Consider the following 21,692-nt stretch of genomic DNA (forward strand, 5'->3'; position numbering starts at 1 on the left):
GCTCCCAAACCCTGCTGATTGCTTTGCTGCCAGTTTGCGCGAGTGGTGTTGGGGCGCGGGTAAAAGGGCCGTGTATTTTGGTGAGCAATAATAATATTTGACCTGCAAGCTCAGGACTAACTTGAACTAATTTAGTAGCTTTATCTAAGTTGCTTGTTAATCCAGTTGCTAGTGCAATACCTGCCCCGTGAAATGGTTTTAATAAGAGGCCTATACATCAATTACAGTCTTCAGCATATTTTAAGTTACCATAAAAGCCACTAGGATACATAATTGAAAGAATTATGTTTATTAAAGCAACCTTGCAACAAATTTTAACTTGGATAAAGATCTTAACTAAATTAATACTCTGATCAGCAACATATATATGTATATATATGATAAAATTTTAATTACAAAGCATTTATAGAAACTATTATAATAAGCCACTTAGAGTTTTGCTTGTACGTTCATTGTGGTTCAGACTTAAACCCTAAGCACTGGTCTGAGGCAAAGATTAAGAACCAGGGTTTTTTCCCCTTCCACGTCTGTAGTTAATGGCAGTAGTTCTTCCTCCTCTCCTTCAATGGAGCCCAAGGAATGCAGGTAGTCCAGGAGGTTGCCATCCACGCTGACCAGTGGGATGGGAAACCCAAATTGCCCTGGCCCAGCTTCTGTCTGTGTCTCACGTAAGCTTAGGGCAATTATGTCAGTGGGGGAAAAATGACGCATCCAAAGCTCCTGGTAAAGAGCTGAAGTTTGAGGCCATCTCCAAAGGCTCCTTCGCCACGCCGCCTGGGAAGCACAAGCAATAAAGCAGCCCAAGTTCTCTCTATTGCGCCACTTTAAAGACAGTCTTAAACTGCTGTAATTATTTATTGTGTCTGTCTTGCAGGTATGAGCTGACAAGGAGTAGACGCAAGAAAAATTGATTTCTTCTCATGTACATAAGTTACTAATTTTTCAACTTTCTATGGATGTACAGATCTCTTTTGTAATTAACGTGTTTTGAACAGTCACTGCAAATTTGAAGCAGTCTCCAGCTCAGGACATGTAAATTTAATGATCCTGCCCAGATTAGTTCTCACTGAAGTGAAAAAACAAAGAAACAAACAAAATCAGCCCCACATTGGGAATAATTTGTCTCTAAATAACAAGTCCTTTATTTTTGCTGTTTCTGGCATATCTTTGCCCAAAGAACCCTTAAGTACAAATAGTGTCTTAAGGAAGCGTTGTACCTGGAGATATTTTAAGACTGTGAGCTAAGTGTCACTGCTTTGCTTGGCAGCCTCGTTTCCCCAGGATCCCGTTCATGTTGGTTTAACATGAAAGCATTGCACTTTTAGAAGAATAAATTTTTAAACAGCATTCTTCATCTGTAGGGCTACAGAACCTGATGAACGAAACTGTTTAAGACTCTTAATAGTGACTGTTTTTTGAGAAACTTAAGAAACTGAAATTTCACTGTTCAGAAGTGTCGTAGCAGATTGTGGCTGCAGGTATGTATATAATGAGCTTCCAAAAGCAGGGAGATTAGTTTACCAAGATGTCATTGAGGTTATAGTTTGTGACGCCTTAACACGTTTTGTTCTTTGTTACAGTACATTTCAAAATCTTGTAAATCTTGACAGCAAAGCGTTCTGCCTGAGGAACAGCAGAGTTTTGTAAACTAATATTGGAGCAAAATATACCAAAATATTTTGGAAGGTTGGTGTACTTGTTCCTGTACAATAAACTGCTAACTGTCTTGCATAAGAAACTTGATCTACGCCTTTCTAAAACTGACCTTTGAAATACGACCATGGAAGCTTCAAATCCCTGCCAGGCAGAAACCCATAAACCACCACCTGAAGCAAGTTTCAAATCTTTTTGGCCTAGATTACGTTAATCTAAGTCTGCCTCAGTCCACGACCAGGCACAATCTCACTGAATAACAATTTGCTCACATCCCAAACTTATCTGAAGATGTAAACAGCGTTTTAAAACAGGCCCTCCAGAAAACCAAGATAGGCAAAGGCTGTGAGTGTTATGGCTAAGGCAGTTAGAGCCCTTTATCTCATACTTACTGTGTCAGCAACAAGCAAAATGCTTAGTGGTTACGGTCTGTCTGCCTGCCTTTGGGCTGGGTTTGGCCTCCCAGACCGATGCAGAGTGTGTTGGTTCTCTCTCTGGGACCGAGTAGACCAGTCGATAGCGGATAGAGTAAGTTTTTCTTAAATTGACCATGAAACAAGAATTAAGAAAAATGAAAAAATGCAGCAGCTTTTATTTACGTCAAAAAGTCTGAAACTCTTGATCAGGGTAACAGAGGTTAGAGGTAGCTGTAATGTCATATGCATCAGCATTCACAGGTACGATGAATCTTGCCAGAGAAAAGCAGAGTAACTCTTAACTAGCTACCAATTTCAAACGTCGCACAGTAGGTAAAATATCATCCAGGTTATTGATCTCTGAAACAGAATGAAAAGCAAAACTGTAAGGCGTACGGACCTAGAACATCTTCAAGTTCAGCCAAAATTCTAACTCAAGTGTTAGAAAGACAGCTAGTGAAGGAAATAAACTCCTCACACCTTTTAATGCTTTTGGAAAAGAACTCAATTTAGCTTCTCTTAGGAGTAGTATGATTGAATATATGCAACAAACTATTTTGGTCACTTCCTGAGGAAAGAGGAGGAAAGTGAGGCAAAAGTTAGCACCTTCCCTCATTTCCCTCATATTCTCCTTGCGTTCTAGCACACCGGGAGTAAACAAAACATGTGTTAGCTATTTAAAGTGAGGAGGAAGCGTTGGCATGCAGATAATTACAACTACTGCAAATACTACTCACCTAGAAGACAAAGCAAGTCTTGAATGAGAGCTTGAAATGGTGGAAAGAAGCACTCGTGTTCTTCTAGCTTCTTGATTATACTGAAACGTGCAAGTGAGACTGTCAGATTAAAGGTGCAAGGGCATTTTAAGTTCATCTCCTTGGCTGTTTTGCCGTACTATGTCATGACTTCCCGAAAACACTGCTACTTAGTAGTATATAAAACCATCTACACCAAAAACGTGTTCTCGGGTTCTGAAACCTGCAGCCAACAAGTGTTAGCTGTCAAAAGAGGATCTCTAATTTCACAATTCATGCCCTATATACATTCTTCCTTTTCTCCTTACATAGCACCAGGTACTTTTTAGATGGGAACATTAGTCTGTGTATGCTAAATATTCCGCCTGGGGGTGGCCGATAGAACTGCCTCACAGGAGGAGCAGGGAATGTTTTATAAGCAGCTATTCTCTAGTTAAAGCTGTGAGGGGTGCAGAAAGGTTGGAGTTAATATTGTTAACTCAGCGTGTGTCAGACTTGCTGCCTGCTGCAATTAATTTTTACTACGTTTGCAGAGCCCATGCTGAATGCGAGGTTTAACAGTCTGCTACGAAGTATATGTTGTTCTCACCTGTTGAAGACGGAACAAGATTTGTCCAGTTCCCAAAATACTTGTAGGCAGCTTGAGACGTTCAGTATTACAGCTGAAACCTTGCAACACTTTCTCCTCCCCACCCACGTGCAGTATTTGCTTTGTCTCCTTATGAAACACACATCCTTAATAAGCATATTTGATCACCTTATCCATCCAAACCAACAAGGTGTTCTGGAACCTTCTGGCCTTAATTTTTCTCTTTGCTGGCTTTATCCTTTTGAAAGTATTCAAGATTTGTTTTACGTAGGATAGTCTTAACTCCTTTGCTATCACAGTTCACTGACTTTGTAAGAAATTACTGACGTTTCTTTCAGTATCATTGGTTTTAGCCAGTTCTCTCCATTACTAAATTTGATGTTTGAAGAACGGTCACCAGTAGAAGAGCCCCACATACCTGTGGATGTCTTGGGTCCCCAGAAGCTGCTGTACCTGCTCAGTCACGTTCTCGTTAATCATGTCACACAGTTTCCCAACAGTATCCACTACCACAGTGGGTGGAGCTGAACTGTCTGTGGAAAAACAAACACTTCATCTTTCTTGTAACTCTAATAACAGGAAAGTATTTTAGGCACAATCCAGTTCTTACAGGTGCCCAGATTTTATGTGGTTTTCACACGTCTAGGCACACAAGTTCCATCATTCACAGAAAGCCTGTGGTTAGAAATGAACTGATCTCGGCTAGGAATGGTCAATCTCTCGCTAATCCTTTAGTGGCGAGAGCGCTTGTCAGAGCTGTGTATTTTCACAGCAGAGATGGTACTAAAGTGCACCCTACAATGTCAGTGGAAATCGGCCAACTGACGTTATACAGAGAGGAAGGGTTATTCATTAGGTTCCTGTAACACAGCAGAAGCACAGTGTAGGGGCTAGGCCACCGAGGAAACTGCTCCATAAATACTGTTAACAGCCAGAACTTGTTGTGGTACCTGCTGTGAGTGAAGGTAACATGCTCCTTGTCCATTTCTCCCTCAATTTCAGAACTAGGCTTAGAGAAGGCATCCTCTGAGCTCCAGTGGTTTGCGATTATTAGGGAGAGACCCGAGGCCTCCTCGGCTCCTGCGCTGGCTGCAGGCAGGAAGGCTGCTTCCCTCCTTGAACGAGGCTCAGAAAACCTTATTAGTGGAGGAGCCTTTCTCTCGGGCTCTACGCCCTACAGCACAGCCAAGCATTTAAACCCAACAAGTTCTCTAGAAGCACAAACCAGAGGAGGATGGGTACTGGGAAATAATTAAGTGTGCCTCTGAGTACTGGCACTTAGTTTTTGACATTCAACAACTTTTTTTTTTTTTATTAAGTTTAGCAGTGTAAGATGGAAGTTTCTGAGGACTGGACATAATTACACTTGAATGAATTACTGAGTAGAAATCTACAGCAGAGGTTGAGTTATTTTTTCTTAAACTTGTTATCTTTCAAGTAGATAATGAAAGATGGTCAAGAAGAATTACGCAGTCAGCTCAGAGGAAACAAAGCTTTGTGGGAAAAAAAATAAATAAAAATTCAATTTCATCTGTTATTCCTTTCTTCTGCCTCCCTGAGATTCCTCAGCAACTGCTAAAGGCTTACAAATAATGGAGGTTTGCTATTTAAACTCCCAGTTGACAGCAACCTATTTTTATCTTCCCAGTGAAGAATATACCGAGTTTACTCATTTCTCAGCAGCTCAACATATTTTCTACGAAGAGATCAGCTTTTCACGTGTCTTTTTCTTTTGGAAACGGGGTCTGAACAAATGCAAGGTGGTGAGTCTTTACCTAGTTCCAGCAGCTCATGGAGATTTCTCATAGCGTTGGTCATTTCCCCAAGCTTTGTGTAAACCTCATTCATTCGTGGATAAACACCGCTCAGAGAATTCACGTCAAACAGCTTCTGGAAGTGAGAGACTATTGCACACAGGGTTGGCAAGGACGGTGTCTGGCTGTTCTGTAGCAAGCAGAAAGAATAACTCGTTAACGTTTACTGCTTAACAAAGCAAGGATTCTTTTAAACTGTGAAAATTCTTAAAACTTGTCTATGAAGAAAAACGGGTATAACTTCCCTTATTAAAACACAGCATTTCAAATATTCTTAAATCTGAAGACGTATTTTAAAGAGAGTTTTCAGACACAAATATCCAGCAAACCAAAAATACTCTTCTGAAAACTTTCTTTTCTGTTGCTTGGTAAGTACGTTTACGTATTCTCAATGCTGACTGAGAAACAGACAGAACAGGATAACACCTGAGACTACAGGGCAATGCAAATTCGTTGTTGGTCAAATGACTTTGATTAAAGCAGTCTTCCCCAAGGTGAATTTAGCCATTATGCTAAAATAGTCTTTGACTATTGAAGATATTCAAATAGCTATTTCTTAAACCCCGCGAGGCTTTCAAATGTGCAAATCGAACCACCGTGTGAAGAATGCATTTCAGAGTTCCACAGTAACTCGTGATTATAAACCCCTGGTAAGAATTACCTTTTCCTTATTTTCGATTTCTTCCAAAATTGCATCTACTACGAACTGGAGGTCTTCAACTCGTATGGATTCTCTGTTATCCTGTGGATCTGCAGCGTGCCAGGGCACCAATTCCAGGGACAGTTTTCTCAAGGACCTATGCAAATCCTTTTAAAAGAAGGGAGGGAACACAGTTTACTTTCGTAGCTTCTTAAAGTTGTTTTTATTACAGAAACGGGAAGACTTTCTGTTTCTCATGTGCAAAAGCATTCCAGTACTGAAGACCATTAAAGTTCTAGTTTTCAGGGAATTTAAGCATGGTATATTGCTTACATTGTTTGATTTAAAAAGAACATGGATAGTCCGAAAATTGAAGTACTTAATATATTATAGTTTCAGTGAAATAAGTGTTGGTCACAGAGAGTTTGGTTTTAAACAAAATTACTTCACTTGTATTTACATCAAAAAAGTTACTGTTCCAGCAAGACAAAAGCAAGAAAGAGAATGAATCATCATTAGTGTGTGAACTGTCTTCTTAGGGACTCAGCCAGTGAATACAAACATGTAGACGATACACACAGAGGAATATCTCTGGCCTGTAGGCACACTGCACGTATTTCACTTCACTAAGTGGTATATAAGCGGACAGCAGAATTTTTTTTAAAAATGTAACACCAAGCCAGGCAGTAACAAAAGCTACGCGCAGAAAGAAACCCGACATGTAGGGAGAGACCAAGGGGTCATCAGCGGATTAAAGGAGGAGTATAAAGTACACCAATGCATTACCTTTAGGGCCATGAGCTGATCTGCCCACATTTCTATAGTAAGCGGAAGGTGCTCAAATCCACATTCCTGTCCATTCTCTTTAGTATAATTTTGCACTGGCCCTTTACTGCGCCTGTATATTAACGGAGGAGCTCTTGGACTTCGCAAAATAGAATCAATATGGGACAACACCTTCAACACCAAATAACAAATGTTATTGCTCAAATATGTATGTCATTTTATAATAAAATCCCTCTCCACCACAGTCATGACTGCCTAAACATTACATCATAAATAGCTCCAATAAGTTACTATCAATGAATTTTGCAGATGTGTTCAATATGTAATAGATTGAAAGGTTTAAAAATAAACTAGCTAGAAGATAGGTAAAAGTAATGCAAATACACTTCCCTTTGAGGGATATTTAACATTTATCCACTTGAGGCATTGTTGCTTCCACATTTGCATTTTGCTAGGTTTTATTATATTTCCTTTTTTTATTATTCAAAGAAAAATAAAAGCCACTATCTCCTCAGGCATGTTTAAAACAGTAACAGAAGGATCTGTTTTGTCCAAGACCTTGCACAAATCCACTGTCCTGAAAAGACTTCAGCTAAGTAATTGATTTGGTGTTTGCCAACCTCGTCTCTGCTTCCTTGCTGTATCTTCAGGTAGTTTACACTGCGATAGAACAATTAAGAAGAAGCCTACATTGGCTGCCAAATCCAGAACATTATGGATCTTTTGTAGAGGACTTCATATGAACTCTTAGATTCAAAATAGCATGTTTTGGTTTACATAGTTAAACAAAACTCATGTATTACATTTCATTGTTAACGGTGCTAGAAACACAGAGTACAGATAAAATTTGCATACTTGTAAGTATTGCTGGCCAACTGCCTGCAGCTGATCTACTCCTGCGGTACTCTCAGGTTCTTTCTTTTCTTCTGTTCTTTCTCCAGTACTGCTCCCTGACGATCTACACCCCAAACAGATACAGTGCGTTACACAATAGCCTCAGCAGGAGATACTGCTTTCACCTTGACTACAGAACCAGTTATGTAGCACATAGACTTACACCTACAAAGTAAAATCTCCACTTTATGATGCCGGGCAATAGAATTCTATCAAACTGAACTAGCTGAAGAATATAATACCTAATGTAAACAACATTATTCCAAGTCTCTAGGTTGAGGTTATTCCAAACTGCATGCTAATTTAGAAGGCATAACACCCGATGTACAGGTGTTCTGTTACCAGAGGTTCTACTACGGCTGAAGACTTAAAATCCAGAATTTTACTCAAAAGTGTCGAATTCCACACTCACAGTCTTTATCTGCTTCTGCTTCAACATCTTTCCTGGCTTACTATAGATCACTCACTAACCTTGTTAAATGCAAGATGACTTTCTCTAAAACTACTATCTAAATCATACCTACTGCATGACAGAAAAGACCATTTAAGTATACACAATGTAAAATGAGTAATGGAACATTTCTGAAGTTTAAATTACGTCTTTTTCAGGCTATAAAATATTTAGCATTCAGTATACACATGCACAAATGATTAAGTGAATTACAGATAAAAACACTTTGTCAATACTGGATCTCTAATACCTTCAATGTATTTTCTTAGAGATGTTCCAGAAAAAAAATGGAGTCAATTTCTAAGAATAATATGGACATAACTCCAGTAGCTGCAACATTTTGCCAACTCGGTACTTTCTTATTCATAATCCATAATGTAACCAGTGGCTTTCTTTATAGCTTATCAAAACAGCAAACAACACAGTTTGGTCCTGTCCGTATTGCCTGTGATAGCACTCAAATCAAATCCAGAAAGACGAAATAGAAAAGAGCCACTGTTGGGCCTCGATTCAGAGACCATGCCATCATTTCAGAGATTCACGGGGTGTCTTCAGAGATAGAGTAGCATTCGCTGCCCATAACCAGGCTCCCAGGAAGGGTGATAAGGTACATGCTTTATAAGCTGCTGTCTACATTACAGGTTGAGGAGTATCTTTGCCTTAAGAAGTTCAGAGGGTTCATGAAAGTTACTGAAGAAATATACTTACTGGATAGTTTTCTGTAAAGTTTTCTCTAGTTTCTTCACTTGGTGCTTGTAAAGTTTTAATTCCTGTGCAGTTGGTCTGTTAGAAAGAAAAAGTACCATATTATATGTCATGCATTTGAAGGCATCTATAAAACTCAGCCAAGCGAAATAATAAGAAAGCTTTGCCAGTGCCACAGCATCAATCTTGAAATGAAATTCTGCAACATTTCTACATGGCAACAGCAATAAACAGCAAAATAACCATTAGCAGTTGTTGTTATTAACAGCATAGAAGGTAAGGTTGACTGTTGCTGCCATATCTTACTTCTACACATCGCTTTAAAAAGGCAGATTTCATGCTACCCTTTTACCATTGCTCGTGCTTTCGGTTTCTTTGTAAAGCAAAGCCTACCACAGCGCGCTTAAAAAGGATGATACTTATCCTTTCTCACCTTATTTCCAAATCTTTCTTGAGATTTATATTTTCAAGCAAAAGCTGTTCATTCCTGGCTTTTGTTTCAATAAGTTGTTTCTGGAAAGACTGCAACATAGACTGTGTTATTTCACTCATTCCATAACGAGAGTGGAGAACTTGTGATTACACAGATCTACTCAGTCCCCAGCAGACCACTCACAACATAGTACTGAATCTTTGCATAAAGACAGTGCACCATGCCCAGAGAGGCCAAAAATTAAGAAGACAAGATAAAAACATGGGGACACAAAATCAAACACATATATGTTTCTATGTGGCTCTTGAAGGGTTACCATTTAGAGATCTGCACTGACTTATTCTTAGCAGTTCCATACCGTGAGCAGTGCTCTATAATTAGGAGTAGCATCTAGATTTAAGAATTCTTCCTTGCTTTTCACTTCTCTCTGTACCTGGTCTTCATCTTTTTTATATTGCCTATTGGGAAAAATAAACTGTTTTAGCTTACTGTAATTCGATTACCTCAAAGACCTAAATTGGCTTAGTTAGCAGTTATATATCATAATAATGTTTCCATAAACCACAGAGTAAATAGAATAGAAATTCTGTCTTAAGACCCACTGCTCTTCTCTTATTATTTCTGGGAAGCTGTTTCATATACTAATTAGGTGCACTTATTCCTCAAGAGAAATTCCAGTACAAGCAAATTCCATTTCAGTTTTCAAGATGATAATCTCAAATTATAGGAATGTCTCAGGTATCTGCTTGTTGCTTTGTACCATGTAGGCACCACCATAGAGCTGAAAAGTTGGTATTCCTTTTGTTTAGGGAGATCAGTTGACTGAGCGCTGCTAATGCAGTAATTCTTCTGCCTGTGAACCACGGCAAAAGAGGAAGGGAAGAAAAAAAAACAACCAAAAAAGCCCACCAAAAAAAAAAAACCCAGAAAAAAGAAAGAATTATAGCTCAAGTGTCTAAATACCCCCAGGTTCCCAGCTCTCCTGGCCTCCTGACTGAGCAGCTGCTTTGCCTGACTGACAGCTATTTCCCAGATGAATCCAAACTTCCACAACCATTACAATCCTTTGCCATTTCTTACATGCTAGTGACACCTGGAATACAGAATATTTACCCTTACAAGCTTTAAGAATAGTAAGTAGTAAGAAAATTTTGAATAGTAAGGCCATAAGGCATTAGAAGAGACCTACCTTAGCTCCTTTTTCATTTGACTAATTTGAGATTCATAATAATCAATTAGAGAAAGGAACCTGAAGAAAGAAAAAATGGTATTTTGAATGTCAGATATTCTCAAAAAAGTCATGCCTGAAAGATACTATGACCACCCCACAGGAACAGGCCAGCTTATAGAACTGCGCTGCACTTCAGAAGGGACTGAATCAAATAGTGGGTTCTCTCTCACATCAAACGCACACAGTCACAGTTTTCCAAAACAGAGAAGTAGAGACATTAACTCTGTACTAGACTAAAACTTGCAAAATTATTCAAGAGGAGACAACCGCTAAATCCTCCTGACAGCCTCCTCATCTTGTGACTGTGTTTACCCAGCAATCCTAACAACGTGGCACAGTCCCGAGTGCTCAGGCTCAGCGACCATCGCGAGAGGCAGAGAGCACTGGTCCCACACAGCCCGAGAACATCCACCTCCAAAGAAACTAAAAGTGCTTTCAAAGTGGTTGCAAAACATAGAGCCACTAAGAAACCGAACAGATGAGAAACCACCTTTCCTCTTGAGCACCCTGAGACTATCTGTTTTGGAGAGTCAGATGAGAAAGCACAGAGAACCACAACTAGTGATCCTCCTCCTCATGTAGCAAGGGCATGAGAAAAGGGCTGCGCACATTTAAGCATTTAAAAGGGATTGTTACTAGACAGGCCTGGAAAACCAGGCGACATCAGCACAATGAAGTGATGGCTACCTGAGGCCTAAGAATTGGCAAATCGCTGATTATAGCAAGAGACGTTGGCTTGGAACACTTTCTCAGAACTCTCACTGAAGTACCTGGGAAGCCCTACAGCAAGCCCGCAGTCAGTAGCCGCAAAAACCAGTCACAATTCAGAAGTGACTGCAAACTGGGCAGGTTTTTTCAGGGGTGGGAGTGTTTATTGGTTTTTTTAAAATGTTAGAACCCCAGGATGAGATCACCCTAGCAGATACCGCAGTTCCAGAGGAGAGTAATCATTCCCTTCTCTTTGCTGACACCTAGTGTATACAGGGGCTGATAATTTTTTTACTTTCTGCCATAGATTCATCCACCGCACATTTATTATACAATAAAAAATTACTGCATTGATGTACCTTTACAAGAACTCGCATTTCAGCTTGCACTCCTAAGGTCTCAAGCTTTCCCCCCCCCCATATAAATATCAAGAACAGTTGGTCACTTTTTTGTGGTCTTCATTTAACATTACAGGTCATTCACCAATATAAGAAAATTGCTTACTGCTGATCTAGAAGAGACTTGGGAGCTCTTTTGCGAAACTGACAGAACATTTTGTTTTGAGTGGAAACACGCTGTTGCTCTTCTATACCAACTTTGCACAGCTCCTTCTGCAAACGGGCAATAATCTCTTCCTGTTCTTTCAGCTTTTCCTGCTGCTGTTGATATTTTGCCTGTGAATAGGTGACAGGAGCATTCTGAAATTATTCTAACCCACAAGCTGGAGTCTGTACTGTACATGCCCAAGCAGGCACCTGGTCCCAAGGAAGCTTAGTACTTGGGTTTTAGCCATACTGAAGAGGCAGGGAAAGAAGGATACAGATATTTTTCTAAGTTATCGCTAGAAAATTCCGTATGGATTGAAAAATCCTAGCTATAAATAGTGTACTAACTCTATGACTCATGTTTATTTTAATCAACGTAAATATTTCTAGAGCTTTTAAAACAAGTCAAAAGTTTGAATCCTCAGACAGCACTATCTAAATTACCTGTGAAAGCTGTTGATCTTTTTGAAGTTCTTTGACTTGATTCTGTTGCTGACAAACTTTAGCTATCGTCTCATCTTCCAGCTGACAAATTTTGGACTTAATGTTTTTCACCACGTTTTCCAAATCATTAGCCCGTTTTTCTTGTCGAGATGCCCGACCTCGTTCCTGTCGTATCTCATCTCTGGAAAAAAAAAAAAGAAGTAAATACTTGATTTAAATGAAATACATTTCACTAAAGACAAAGAAGGAAGCATAGGCCTGACAAACATCTGACGACACTCAAAAATAGTCTGTGGCAGCAGGTATGGGAAATATGTCTGCATGGGAAGCAGCGGCAGATGAAATAACGAAGAGCTCAAAAGTAACTAGGCCAACACTGCTGAATATTGTACAAAAATCTCAAGAAAAAGTTCTTAAACCTCGGATGTGACAAGAGCTCCACCTGGCAGGAGACGGACACTAACAATACTTTTGCTTTGCATTAGCAAGTAAGTTCCTTCCACTGCATCTCACCTAAGACAACGATTAGCCTCCATAAGACCCTGCATCATTTTCTGATGTCGATCCGTGTCTTCCACCAGCGTTTTTAATGCAAGTCTTATTCCTAGAGAAGACTGTCTGTCTAAGACAATCATATCTGGAGATAAAAATAAGCAAAGACACAATGAAAGGCTTTTAATAGCTGAAGAAGATCACATCTCTGCTACCGTTTAGAGATGCCTTAAGAACTTAGGCTTACTATTTTCAAATACAAAAACTTGTAAAATTAGCATTTCCTTACCCGGTATATTTCTGCAGCTTGCAAGACTCACCGGTTTCAACCCGTGACGCATTAAGAGCTTGTTTAGGCTTTCCCATTCTGCTTTCTCCTGCTGCAGTTGGGAGAAGGGGAAGAAGAGACAAACCTGAATTTCCAAAACCAGCTCAGGGTCTCCTGTCCCTCCTGCTGTGCCGGCACTGGAGGCTAGCAAATACCACCAAATCAAAATAAAACTAATCCCAAATTCCCAAGAAGCCCCAGCCACTCTAGGCAGGCGTATGAGATTTTCCCATAGGATCTGCTAAAAATACAGGGGGGGAAGCATACTTAACGGAATAGTCAGTTTTCCTGATCACTATTAGAAGGAGGAACATGTGCAATGAATAAAATTTACCTTTTTTAAAACCCCAGACAACCAGCCTTCAGGTCACGGCTGGGCCTCAACCCCCCGCCCCAGCCCCGAGAAGCCCCTCAGAGGAGGCGGGTGCCCGCTTTGGGGGTTTATTATTTGGTTTGTTTGGTTGGTTTTTTTTCTCCTTTCTGTTCTGTTTTTAACCACCAAGCAGTAACAACAGCCACCTCGGATCCACCACGGTACCTCTGTCATGGCGAGGGCCGCCCGCTCTCGGCGCGAAGGGGCAGGCCGGGCCGCGCCGCCGCCCACAGACGGCCACCGGGACGCGTGAGAGGAAAGGGGTCGGTTACCGGGAGGCAGCAGCTTCAACAGGTCCCGGGCGGCGACAAGGGACAATCTTGCAGGGGGTTGCCGGCGGCGGGAAGGCGCGGAGCCGGTCGGGAGGGCGGCGGGCGGGTAACGGCGGTCAGGGGAGGGGAGACAGGCGGGCGGCCGCGGGGCGGCGCTGGCTGCCCGCCTGCCGCCATTTTGAGTCGCGGGGAGCCGAGGGGGAGGAGAGCCCCGGCCGAGGTAGGAGCGGGGCCGGGAGCGACGGGGTCGGGCTGGTCTGATCTCTCCTCAGGCGCTGCAGCCGTCTGGCGGGAGACTAAGCGTCTGGGAACTGCCCTCTCTCACCGCGGCACCTTTCCGCCTGGGCTGAGGGAGCGTCTCCCTGGGCTCCTTGGAGACCGCCTGGCAGCCGGAGGAGGAGGAGGAAGCAGCCGTTCCGCCTGTTGCTGCGGGCCCGGCCCGGAGGAGGAGCGGGAGGTGCCGGTAAACCTGCCTGCGGGCCGGCGGGGCTCTGCGGCTGGAGGCCGAGGCGAGCGCGGCCCGGGGGAGTCTCCTCCCGGGGTGCGGAGGATTCACGCCGATCAGCAATAAGCTGTTTGAGGAGGGAGTTAGAAAGGTGGCTGTCAAGGATTTAATTTCAAAACAGCCCACCCCTCTTTGCTGGCAATAAACGTGGGTGGTGGGGAGAAATATGCCGTCTCTGGAGTTCGTATATAGTGCACCATCCCCCCGGTGTCTGCTGGCAGGCCTGGATTAGGTGGATGCAGAGCTGTTAATCCTATCCTAGTTTTCAAAACAAGCCCTTCTGTATAATAAGAAGTAAATCTCATTTTGGGCTGCGGACTTGATTCAACGGAAAATGCAGTGAAATGAGGGTGCCGGTGGTTAGTACAAATCCGTTTCCTTTGGATTTGGGCCAGCGAGTGGGTGTCTGAGGGCGAACTCTGCAGAAGCATCTCCTAGGCGTGTTTGGGTTCAGGTTTGATTAAAAAAAAATAATAAATAAATGTATTACCACATTACCATGACTTATTTGGGAAAAAAAAAAAAAAAAAGGAAATTGTGTGTTCTGGCATGTTTCCTAACCCTTTCAGCATTGATCTTAAATTACCTGCTAAAATTCATACAGCAGGGCTGTGCACTGCCAGGGGTTGCGCAGTCTCAGGGGTGGTGGGGAGGCTCCAGGTGCCACCTCTTCTGGCACTTCTTTTTGTGCCCAAGGCCACTTGTGTCCATCAGCTGTCAGGGACCTGTCCTGAGGGTCTGTCCTGACGCTCGTTTGGCGAGCAGGGGAAGGGGGAAGCACAGGAATACACCCCGCCTGACTCCCCCCATCTGCCAGGGGAGTCACAGAAATCAACCCCTGACTTTAGGAACAACCAAAACAACCTCCTCGGCATTTATTAGGTGGTGTAGGCTGCTCGCTACTGTGAGAATTAAATCCTTAAAACTTACTTTTCAGTTTATGAACAGAAATGTGTGTAATTACTGACAAAAGGTAATACAGGCAGTGTACTTGAGTGCGTTTTAAAATAGAAGCTTAAGTCAGAGTGAAGGAGGTTTAATTTTTAAATGCACAATCCTCTGTTATGCTGAAGAGAGACCCTAGAACTTACAACTTTACTTTTAATTAATTTTTCACTGAAAAGTACAACTTATCAAAAATTCACTTATTTGCACTTACGTAAATTATGCTTATTGATATGCACAGACTTAATGCAGATAGCTCTGACATAAATTAAACTGTTTGCTGAAAGTGATAAATTAAAAATATCATCAGCGTTGTAAAACACAGTCATAATCTAAAAATGTCCTAAGTAAGAAACAAGTGATTTCTTTGTGGTTCGCATAGACTTTATGACTAAATTGCCAGGTTGCTAATCCAATTGTTGAAAATTAATTCCGTGGTTTAGAAAAATGTGTTGGTTGAAATTGTTGCCTGTGCTATTTCACTTTCTCTGAGGTGGCAACAGTCTGTAGTCCGTTACGGGTTGTGACTGAGATGGGCAGCTCTGGGTTTGGTTCCTGCTTTGGTCAAGTTGTCCCTTTCTGAGCTTTTGCTCACAAGTTAGGCAAACCATTTTTCCACCAAATAACTAACACGTTTATGATGTGCTAATAAAGTTAGGATAAATTGCACTTAGTAATTTTGTAAAAGAATACTTAGATTTGCCTTTCTGTCTGAGAAGAAAAAATATGTATTTCGTCATACATAGGGCAGTGCATGGCAGTTTGTGACACTTTTAAAAATGTCATTTATCTTAAATGGACAGAACAAGGAAAATTTAGGCCTCAATGCTTTGCTGCTGCTATTCTGCTTTTCTTTTTTTCTTGCTGCTAATTGGATTAAAAGCCGTTTTGGTTACTATGGCATCCCGTGAGGAGATTACTGTCTGTGAAGATGAAGTAAGGTAAAAAATCAGAACTGTGGTATGAGCAGATTTGGAAAGATATCCACAGTTCCAGTGGTCACTTATGACTGTATCAAAACTTTTAAAATTACTTAAATGAAAGGATATCTTGCCAGATCTCCTCCCTTGTGGGTGGTTGTGTGTGCAGGGTTGCATTTCTGAATCACGTTGGTAATGTTTATGAGAAAGATTACGGGCAAGTCTGTTAAAACAGATAATAGCTAAACTGGTCATCCTGACTATTCTTCAAGTTCAAAAGGCTAAAATGCTCTCTCAGAGACCAATCAAAATATTGTGGTTTAGCACCTGCCAAGAAATCGCAGAACTGTCCAGGAGCATCTGAATTCAAAGTATAATTTTGTAACCGTACTGTCACCTGAAATGGAAGTTTTAGATGTTAGATGGATATATATGTTTTTGTATAGTGTTTGTCAAAGTGTGTCTGTTTAACTGTCTGTTTATATTTTGTGATATTTTGTCATATTTGAATGTTTGAAAAACATGAAAATATAAGCAGTCGTGTAAGCTTGTTCTTTCAAGTCTCATTTTTCATTTGTAAAAAGTGACTTGCCCTGAAGCAGTAAAGCTTTGAACTATAGATATCAGTATCTTTCAATGATAATTAATTTACTTTGTTGGTGTTTCCATAGGTCTCGGTACAGCCACTTAGAGAAGATGACAGATTTGGTGGCTGTTTGGGAAGTAGCTTTAAGTGATGGTGTTCATAAGATTGAATTTGAACATGGGACCACTTCAGGGAAACGTGTTGTCTATGTTGACGGAAAGGTGAAATTGCTGTGTGTGCTCAAAATCCACTATGATACAGATTATATAAGTGCACTTCCATGCAACAGGCGTCAGAACAAACAAAAAACTAATAAATGCAAGTGAGGTGTATTCAGTTGATTTAAGTTTACCTAATTTAATGAACAGCATTGTTCTCTTTTTTCAGTTACAATTAAGGTGTGAGTATCCGGGAAGTGCTTTCTGTCCCTGGGCAGAGGCACTCTAGACATACAGAATATTTTGTATTTGTTCGTTATGAAAAAATAGTTAAGTACGGAGCTGTTTCCCGAGTTCTAGTTCAGGGTTGTTTTTGGTTTTTTTTATACTAAAGCATGCATACAGGTTTATCAGTTAATACCCATTGTCTTTGTTTTATTCTACAGGAAGAAATAAGAAAAGAATGGATGTTTAAATTAGTGGGTAAAGAAACATTCACTGTTGGAGCATCCAAAACAAAAGCTACTATTAACATTGATGCAGTCAGTGGCTTTGCGTATGAATATACTTTGGACATCAATGGAAAGAGCCTCAAGAAGTATATGGAGAACAGGTCAAAAACAACCAATACTTGGATAATGAGCTTGGGTGGTACGGACTATAGAGTTGTCCTAGGTAAGTAAACATTGAATGACTTCATGTTGTTGCCTTTGAATAAACTTGTGTGTATTTAGTAGCTGGTAATTAAGAGAAAGCACAGCTCAGTGGTAGTACTGTTGCAGTGTAAAATCCTGGGTGGTCTGGAAGTTTGGAATTAGATGCCAAACACAGTCTGAAAAATAATGGTCTTGTTACACCTGTATGAGCTTGCTGTTAGTGTTCTGTTCTACAGCAGCGGGGTCTAGATTTAAAAAAAATAAAGAAAAAGGTTGGAAGGAGTTACAGCTTCTGTATCCATATTGCTGCCCTAGCAAGACAGTTCTCCAGGGGAAGCATGTTCTAGAGGTGTTACTTGTGTTGTGATCAAAGCTGCTGTGTGTCTAAGTTTGTTAACCAGGTAGCAGGCTTTCCTTCCAAAAATCAAGCCAAAGTCAAGGAGTCTGTAACTGAAGAAGTACAACAATGTAATTCTACATTTTTGATAGATTAATCAGCATCCTTTTTTCTGCCTCACTTCTTAACTACTAATTTAATCTAAAACCTTCAGATGGCTTTTTTCACTTTCGTAATAGGAAGGCAATACATTTCTTTCCCAAATACATTACAAGCAGCTGGGAGGAAGGCATCCCATGAGGAATTTGTCCGTGACATCTAGTGGGAAAACTTCCACTTAGGTATTACTGTATGGTTAGACCTGGGGACGAGATCTTGGGCTATGATTTCTTCTTAAGCCTCAGGACAGAATGAACTGCCTCAAGATGAAGCGGGGCAGGGAAGAAAGACACTTTTAATGCCAGAAACAGAATAGTCTCCTCACAGACTTTTAACATCCCTATGCTTACTAAAAGGCAAGCGGTGTTCAGCTCTTTACTGATGTCCTGTGGGTGACAGTGTCAGTAATGTGAATTCTAGAGCAAAGTAATTTAAGGAGGATGTGCTGGGAGAAGTAAAAGAATATTCTGTTTCAAATGAAGAAAAACCTAAGATTCATATTTAAAATGGTACTTGGGTTTTCAAGGAGATTATAAGAATACAAACAGTTTGATGGATGTTAAATAATGCTGCTTTGAATTAAACCAACACGGAAAAAATATTAGAGCTTCACTGAATAAACAGCACTCAAATAATTAGCAGAAATTACTTCATTTTTCTCTCTCCAACTTTTTCAGTTTAAGAATGTCGGAATAGCTCTGACATTATTCAGAACAACCCAGTGTTAATAGCCAGGGCTAGGGAGAGGTAAAAATTTATGTTCATAGCGGAAGTTGTTTGCCCATGGATGACAGAGCCACCCTCCTCTCCAATATTAGAACAAACCCTGTAGCCCAGGTACTACGGCTAATTAGGAACTTCTTTTGGAAACTGAAATTAAAATTTAACAGTAAATTTTTAAAATTCCTAGATCTTCTTGTCTCTGTGTGTGTGGGGAAATATCTTGTTGTTTGTACCTTTTGTTTTCTTTTTCTTTCACAGAAAAGGACACTATGGATGTGTGGTGCAACGGTCAAAAAATGGAAACAGCGGTACGTGATCGTTGGCAAAAGCTTTTCACGGGTGATAGCCAGATAACCAAAGCTTAGCGAAATAAGCCACAGAGGGGCACATCACCTCGCTTTACCACAGCCAGCCAGTAACTCTTAGTCTGTTCAGATGTCCTTCGCTGTCCTTTATAACTGATGGTATTTCAGTTAGGATGCCAAACATCTGCCTGTTTAAGGATGAACTATGCTTTTATTTACACTTTTTAGACAAGCAAAATAAATTTTCTGGGTCCCTCATCCAGGGTTTTTAGAGAAAAACCTTTTCAGGGAATGGGAGGGACTTGAGTTTGAGGCGGCCTGTAGAGCCCTCTCATGCAAACCCACTTGTGTTAGTGGTGACTGAAAGTTGAACACGTATAGTCTGTTATGGGTCATGATTCTTTTCCATCTAGGGATGGTCCCTAACATTTGGGGCTTAAGAGTCTCATTGGAACAAATCAAATCTTTTGTCTTTTTGTCACATCTGCATTAATTTTTAGAGCAGGTTGACAGCTAGATGACTTAATCTATTTGGTGTCTTTTTATATTACGATGGCTTTCCATATGCATACTATATAGGCTTCCCCATCCTTGAAGGATGTGCTTTCTTACCAGGGAGTTGTCACCGTGATTAGTACTGCCACAAGTAATCCCCTGGATGAGTACAAATCATAAAATTGACGGTTTTGCTATACTTGAGAATAGGATGAAAAGAGTCACCAAATGTTTCTCGAGTAATCAGTGGAAGAAACATCCTCTCTCAGTGATCCAGAACTTCTGCTCTTGATGGTTCTCAACCTCTTCTATAATGTAATAAATGCACTAGGAGATATTCTTGCAAGCTACGAGTACAGGTTTAGTTGTCAAACTGTGCTCACATTAGAGCAGCACACAGATTTTTGTACTGTCCCAAAGATGATGACAAAAACACAGCCACATGTGGCAAAATCCATAACAGGAAGTGGCGTAACTGCATCAGGAGCTGTGTATCCAAAATACATAACTGTTATACTCATTTCAGGGGTGTCTCCATCCTGCTGTAGAAGGCACCACTAAATACTTCATGTTTTACTGCCCCTTCAGCATAGGTTTGTGTGGTACTTATTGGCTGTACTGCACGACTTGGAAGGAAACTGTCTTTTCTAGTTTTGTTTTACTGATGTGGATCAACGATACTAATTCACAAACTTCAACTTTACCATTTCTGATTATGTGAAATTTTGATTGTCATCTAATATCCACAACTCTCTAACTGGACGCCGTGACAAAGCCCTGTCTGAGATTCTGCAGCTTTGTTCAGCATTTGCGCTGTATTTATCGCAGGTACCTACGGCCGCTCTAATTGCGGGAACTACAAATGATCTTGACCTTGGAAACAGTCTGATGCACTCAAGCTTGTGTTTTTTTTTTACTGAAATAGCACATGTCTTGTTTTCATTCTTGTCTCCTTTCTCCCAGGGTGAATTTGTAGAAGATGGGACTGAAACTCACTTCAGTGTTGGTGATTACAGCTGTTGTATTAAGGCTGTCAGTAGTGGAAAACGAAAGGAAGGAATTATTCATACCCTTATTGTGGGTGACAGAGAAATCCCAGAGGCTGTGGAGTAGCCTCTAGTTAACTGATTATTGTAGGACTAAGATCAGGAATTTTCAATTACTGTGGTAATTATTTTAATATGTACTACTTGGTACATCTGTTTGTGCTGGGTTTATTTTCTAGTTTCTGTATATGAAATTATTCTTTTTGAGGACCAGATGAAAATAATTATATACAACCTCTTACATTACCAGTTTTTAAAAAACTATATATATAGAATATATATTATATGACTAAGTGAAGACAACACTGGTGAACTGAAGTAGAAATGATACACTAGAAAAAAATCTCACTATAATAAAATGGAAGATAAATATTCGGTAAGAGTGAATTCTTACAAACTGTGGGTGTATGTGGAGGGAGGAGGAAGCATGTGCTGGGCATTCGAGTAAGCTGTTAAAATTTTCTCAGTAATTATTTTTTTATTAAACTGACTACCAATGTTTTTCAGATGCAGTTAAGCAAATTACAAAGTTAATAAAAAGGTTATTAATGAAATACATTGTTACCAGTATTTGTGTAATAGTATTAAAATAATACTGCGCTATGAGACCTGTTCTTTATTCCAAGTAAGAGAAAAGATGTTACATTGTGCCAAAAAAAAAATTCCTTACCGTTTTCTGAAAACTGATGCTTGTTAGAAATTGGTGCAGTGGTACAGAAAGTCTGTACTGAGTTTTTCCAAAAAAGAAAACAGAAGAAAAAAATTCGTGCCATGAAACTCCTTTAAAAAAGGAAACCTCTTGAAGCAAGCTCAAATGTGAGCTTATTCTTGTTCAATGCTGTCTAGCAAACCTTAAATCTACACCTCTGTGTTTTCCTGGCAGTAGTGTGTGATCAAGAAACATGGGGAAAAATTGGACAGAAATAGAGGAGAATTCATTGCTTAAATGGAAAAGTTAAAATATGAGTAGACTTAAGTCTGTTTTCAAACTCCCGGCATACTCTCTAAAAGCAACCTTGGGATTTCTGTGAGAACAAGGCTTGTGTGTTAGACGGTTCTTACAAGTTCGTGGGGGTTTTTCCCCATTTAACATTACACTAGAGCCTACTAGGATCACACACTAGGAAAGCTACCCTTTTGCAACAGTGTAGACATAGCTATTCTTAAAAATAATTTTTAAAAACCACAAAAGATATGAATATATTCATTTAAGTGTTTGATTTGCAATGGTTAAAAAAAATTTCCACTTGCAGCCTCACTTAGAGTTCAGAATTAGACTTTTATAACTTAATTTCTTTTGGACTTTTGAGTGGTTCCTAGCACTGTGA

General features: G+C 40.3%; 3 protein-coding genes across 12 annotated transcripts in view; 2 read left to right on the forward strand and 1 right to left on the reverse strand.

Moving 5' to 3' along the window:
- Positions 1 to 1,007, forward strand: part of ESYT3 (extended synaptotagmin 3) — a 37,650-nt gene extending 36,643 nt beyond the window's left edge. For both annotated transcript variants that reach the window (XM_063341546.1, XM_063341545.1), the window contains exon 23: positions 875 to 1,007. In XM_063341546.1, the coding sequence (XP_063197616.1) occupies positions 875 to 911 (37 nt within the window). In that variant the 3' untranslated portion in view covers positions 912 to 1,007. The remainder of the gene's footprint in view (positions 1 to 874) is intronic.
- On the reverse strand, positions 1 to 13,550 carry CEP70 (centrosomal protein 70). 2 transcript variants are annotated; one of them, XM_063341548.1, is made up of 18 exons: positions 13,423 to 13,550; positions 12,846 to 12,936; positions 12,578 to 12,701; positions 12,065 to 12,245; positions 11,580 to 11,749; positions 10,326 to 10,385; positions 9,495 to 9,594; positions 9,137 to 9,225; positions 8,707 to 8,781; positions 7,509 to 7,611; positions 6,654 to 6,824; positions 5,889 to 6,035; positions 5,189 to 5,357; positions 3,832 to 3,946; positions 3,414 to 3,542; positions 2,807 to 2,886; positions 2,046 to 2,429; positions 1 to 774 (listed from the first exon to the last, which is right to left on the reverse strand). In XM_063341548.1, exons 1-17 carry the CDS (start codon positions 13,429 to 13,431, stop codon positions 2,368 to 2,370), a joined length of 1,875 nt encoding a protein of 624 aa, XP_063197618.1. In that variant the 5' UTR covers positions 13,432 to 13,550; the 3' UTR covers positions 1 to 774; positions 2,046 to 2,367. The 2 variants fall into 2 exon arrangements, with proteins under 2 accessions (XP_063197618.1, XP_063197619.1); XM_063341549.1 differs by lacking the exons at positions 1 to 774; positions 3,414 to 3,542 and adding an exon at positions 946 to 1,066.
- Positions 13,434 to 21,692, forward strand: part of FAIM (Fas apoptotic inhibitory molecule) — an 18,122-nt gene continuing 9,863 nt past the window's right edge. For 2 of the 8 annotated variants that reach the window (XM_063341550.1, XM_063341553.1), the window contains exons 1-5: positions 14,132 to 15,920; positions 16,571 to 16,706; positions 17,090 to 17,318; positions 18,777 to 18,826; positions 20,282 to 20,485. In XM_063341550.1, the coding sequence (XP_063197620.1) occupies positions 15,805 to 15,920; positions 16,571 to 16,706; positions 17,090 to 17,318; positions 18,777 to 18,826; positions 20,282 to 20,431 (681 nt within the window). In that variant the 5' untranslated portion in view covers positions 14,132 to 15,804 and the 3' untranslated portion in view covers positions 20,432 to 20,485. The other 6 variants (XM_063341558.1, XM_063341555.1, XM_063341556.1 and 3 more) reach the window with 6 other exon arrangements.

The sequence above is a fragment of the Chroicocephalus ridibundus genome, chromosome 7 (genome assembly GCF_963924245.1).
Source record: "Chroicocephalus ridibundus chromosome 7, bChrRid1.1, whole genome shotgun sequence".
Taxonomy (NCBI): domain Eukaryota; kingdom Metazoa; phylum Chordata; class Aves; order Charadriiformes; family Laridae; genus Chroicocephalus; species Chroicocephalus ridibundus.

Excerpts from the sequence above, each read along its gene's own strand:
- CEP70 (XM_063341548.1), bottom strand. Across the intron at positions 10,386-11,579 it reads AAGTCTCTTCTAGATCAGCA|GTTCCTTTCTCTAATTGATT; the intron begins GTAAGCAATTTT and ends TTCTTTCTTCAG. Across the intron at positions 9,226-9,494 it reads ATTATAGAGCACTGCTCACG|TCTTTCCAGAAACAACTTAT; the intron begins GTATGGAACTGC and ends TCTATGTTGCAG.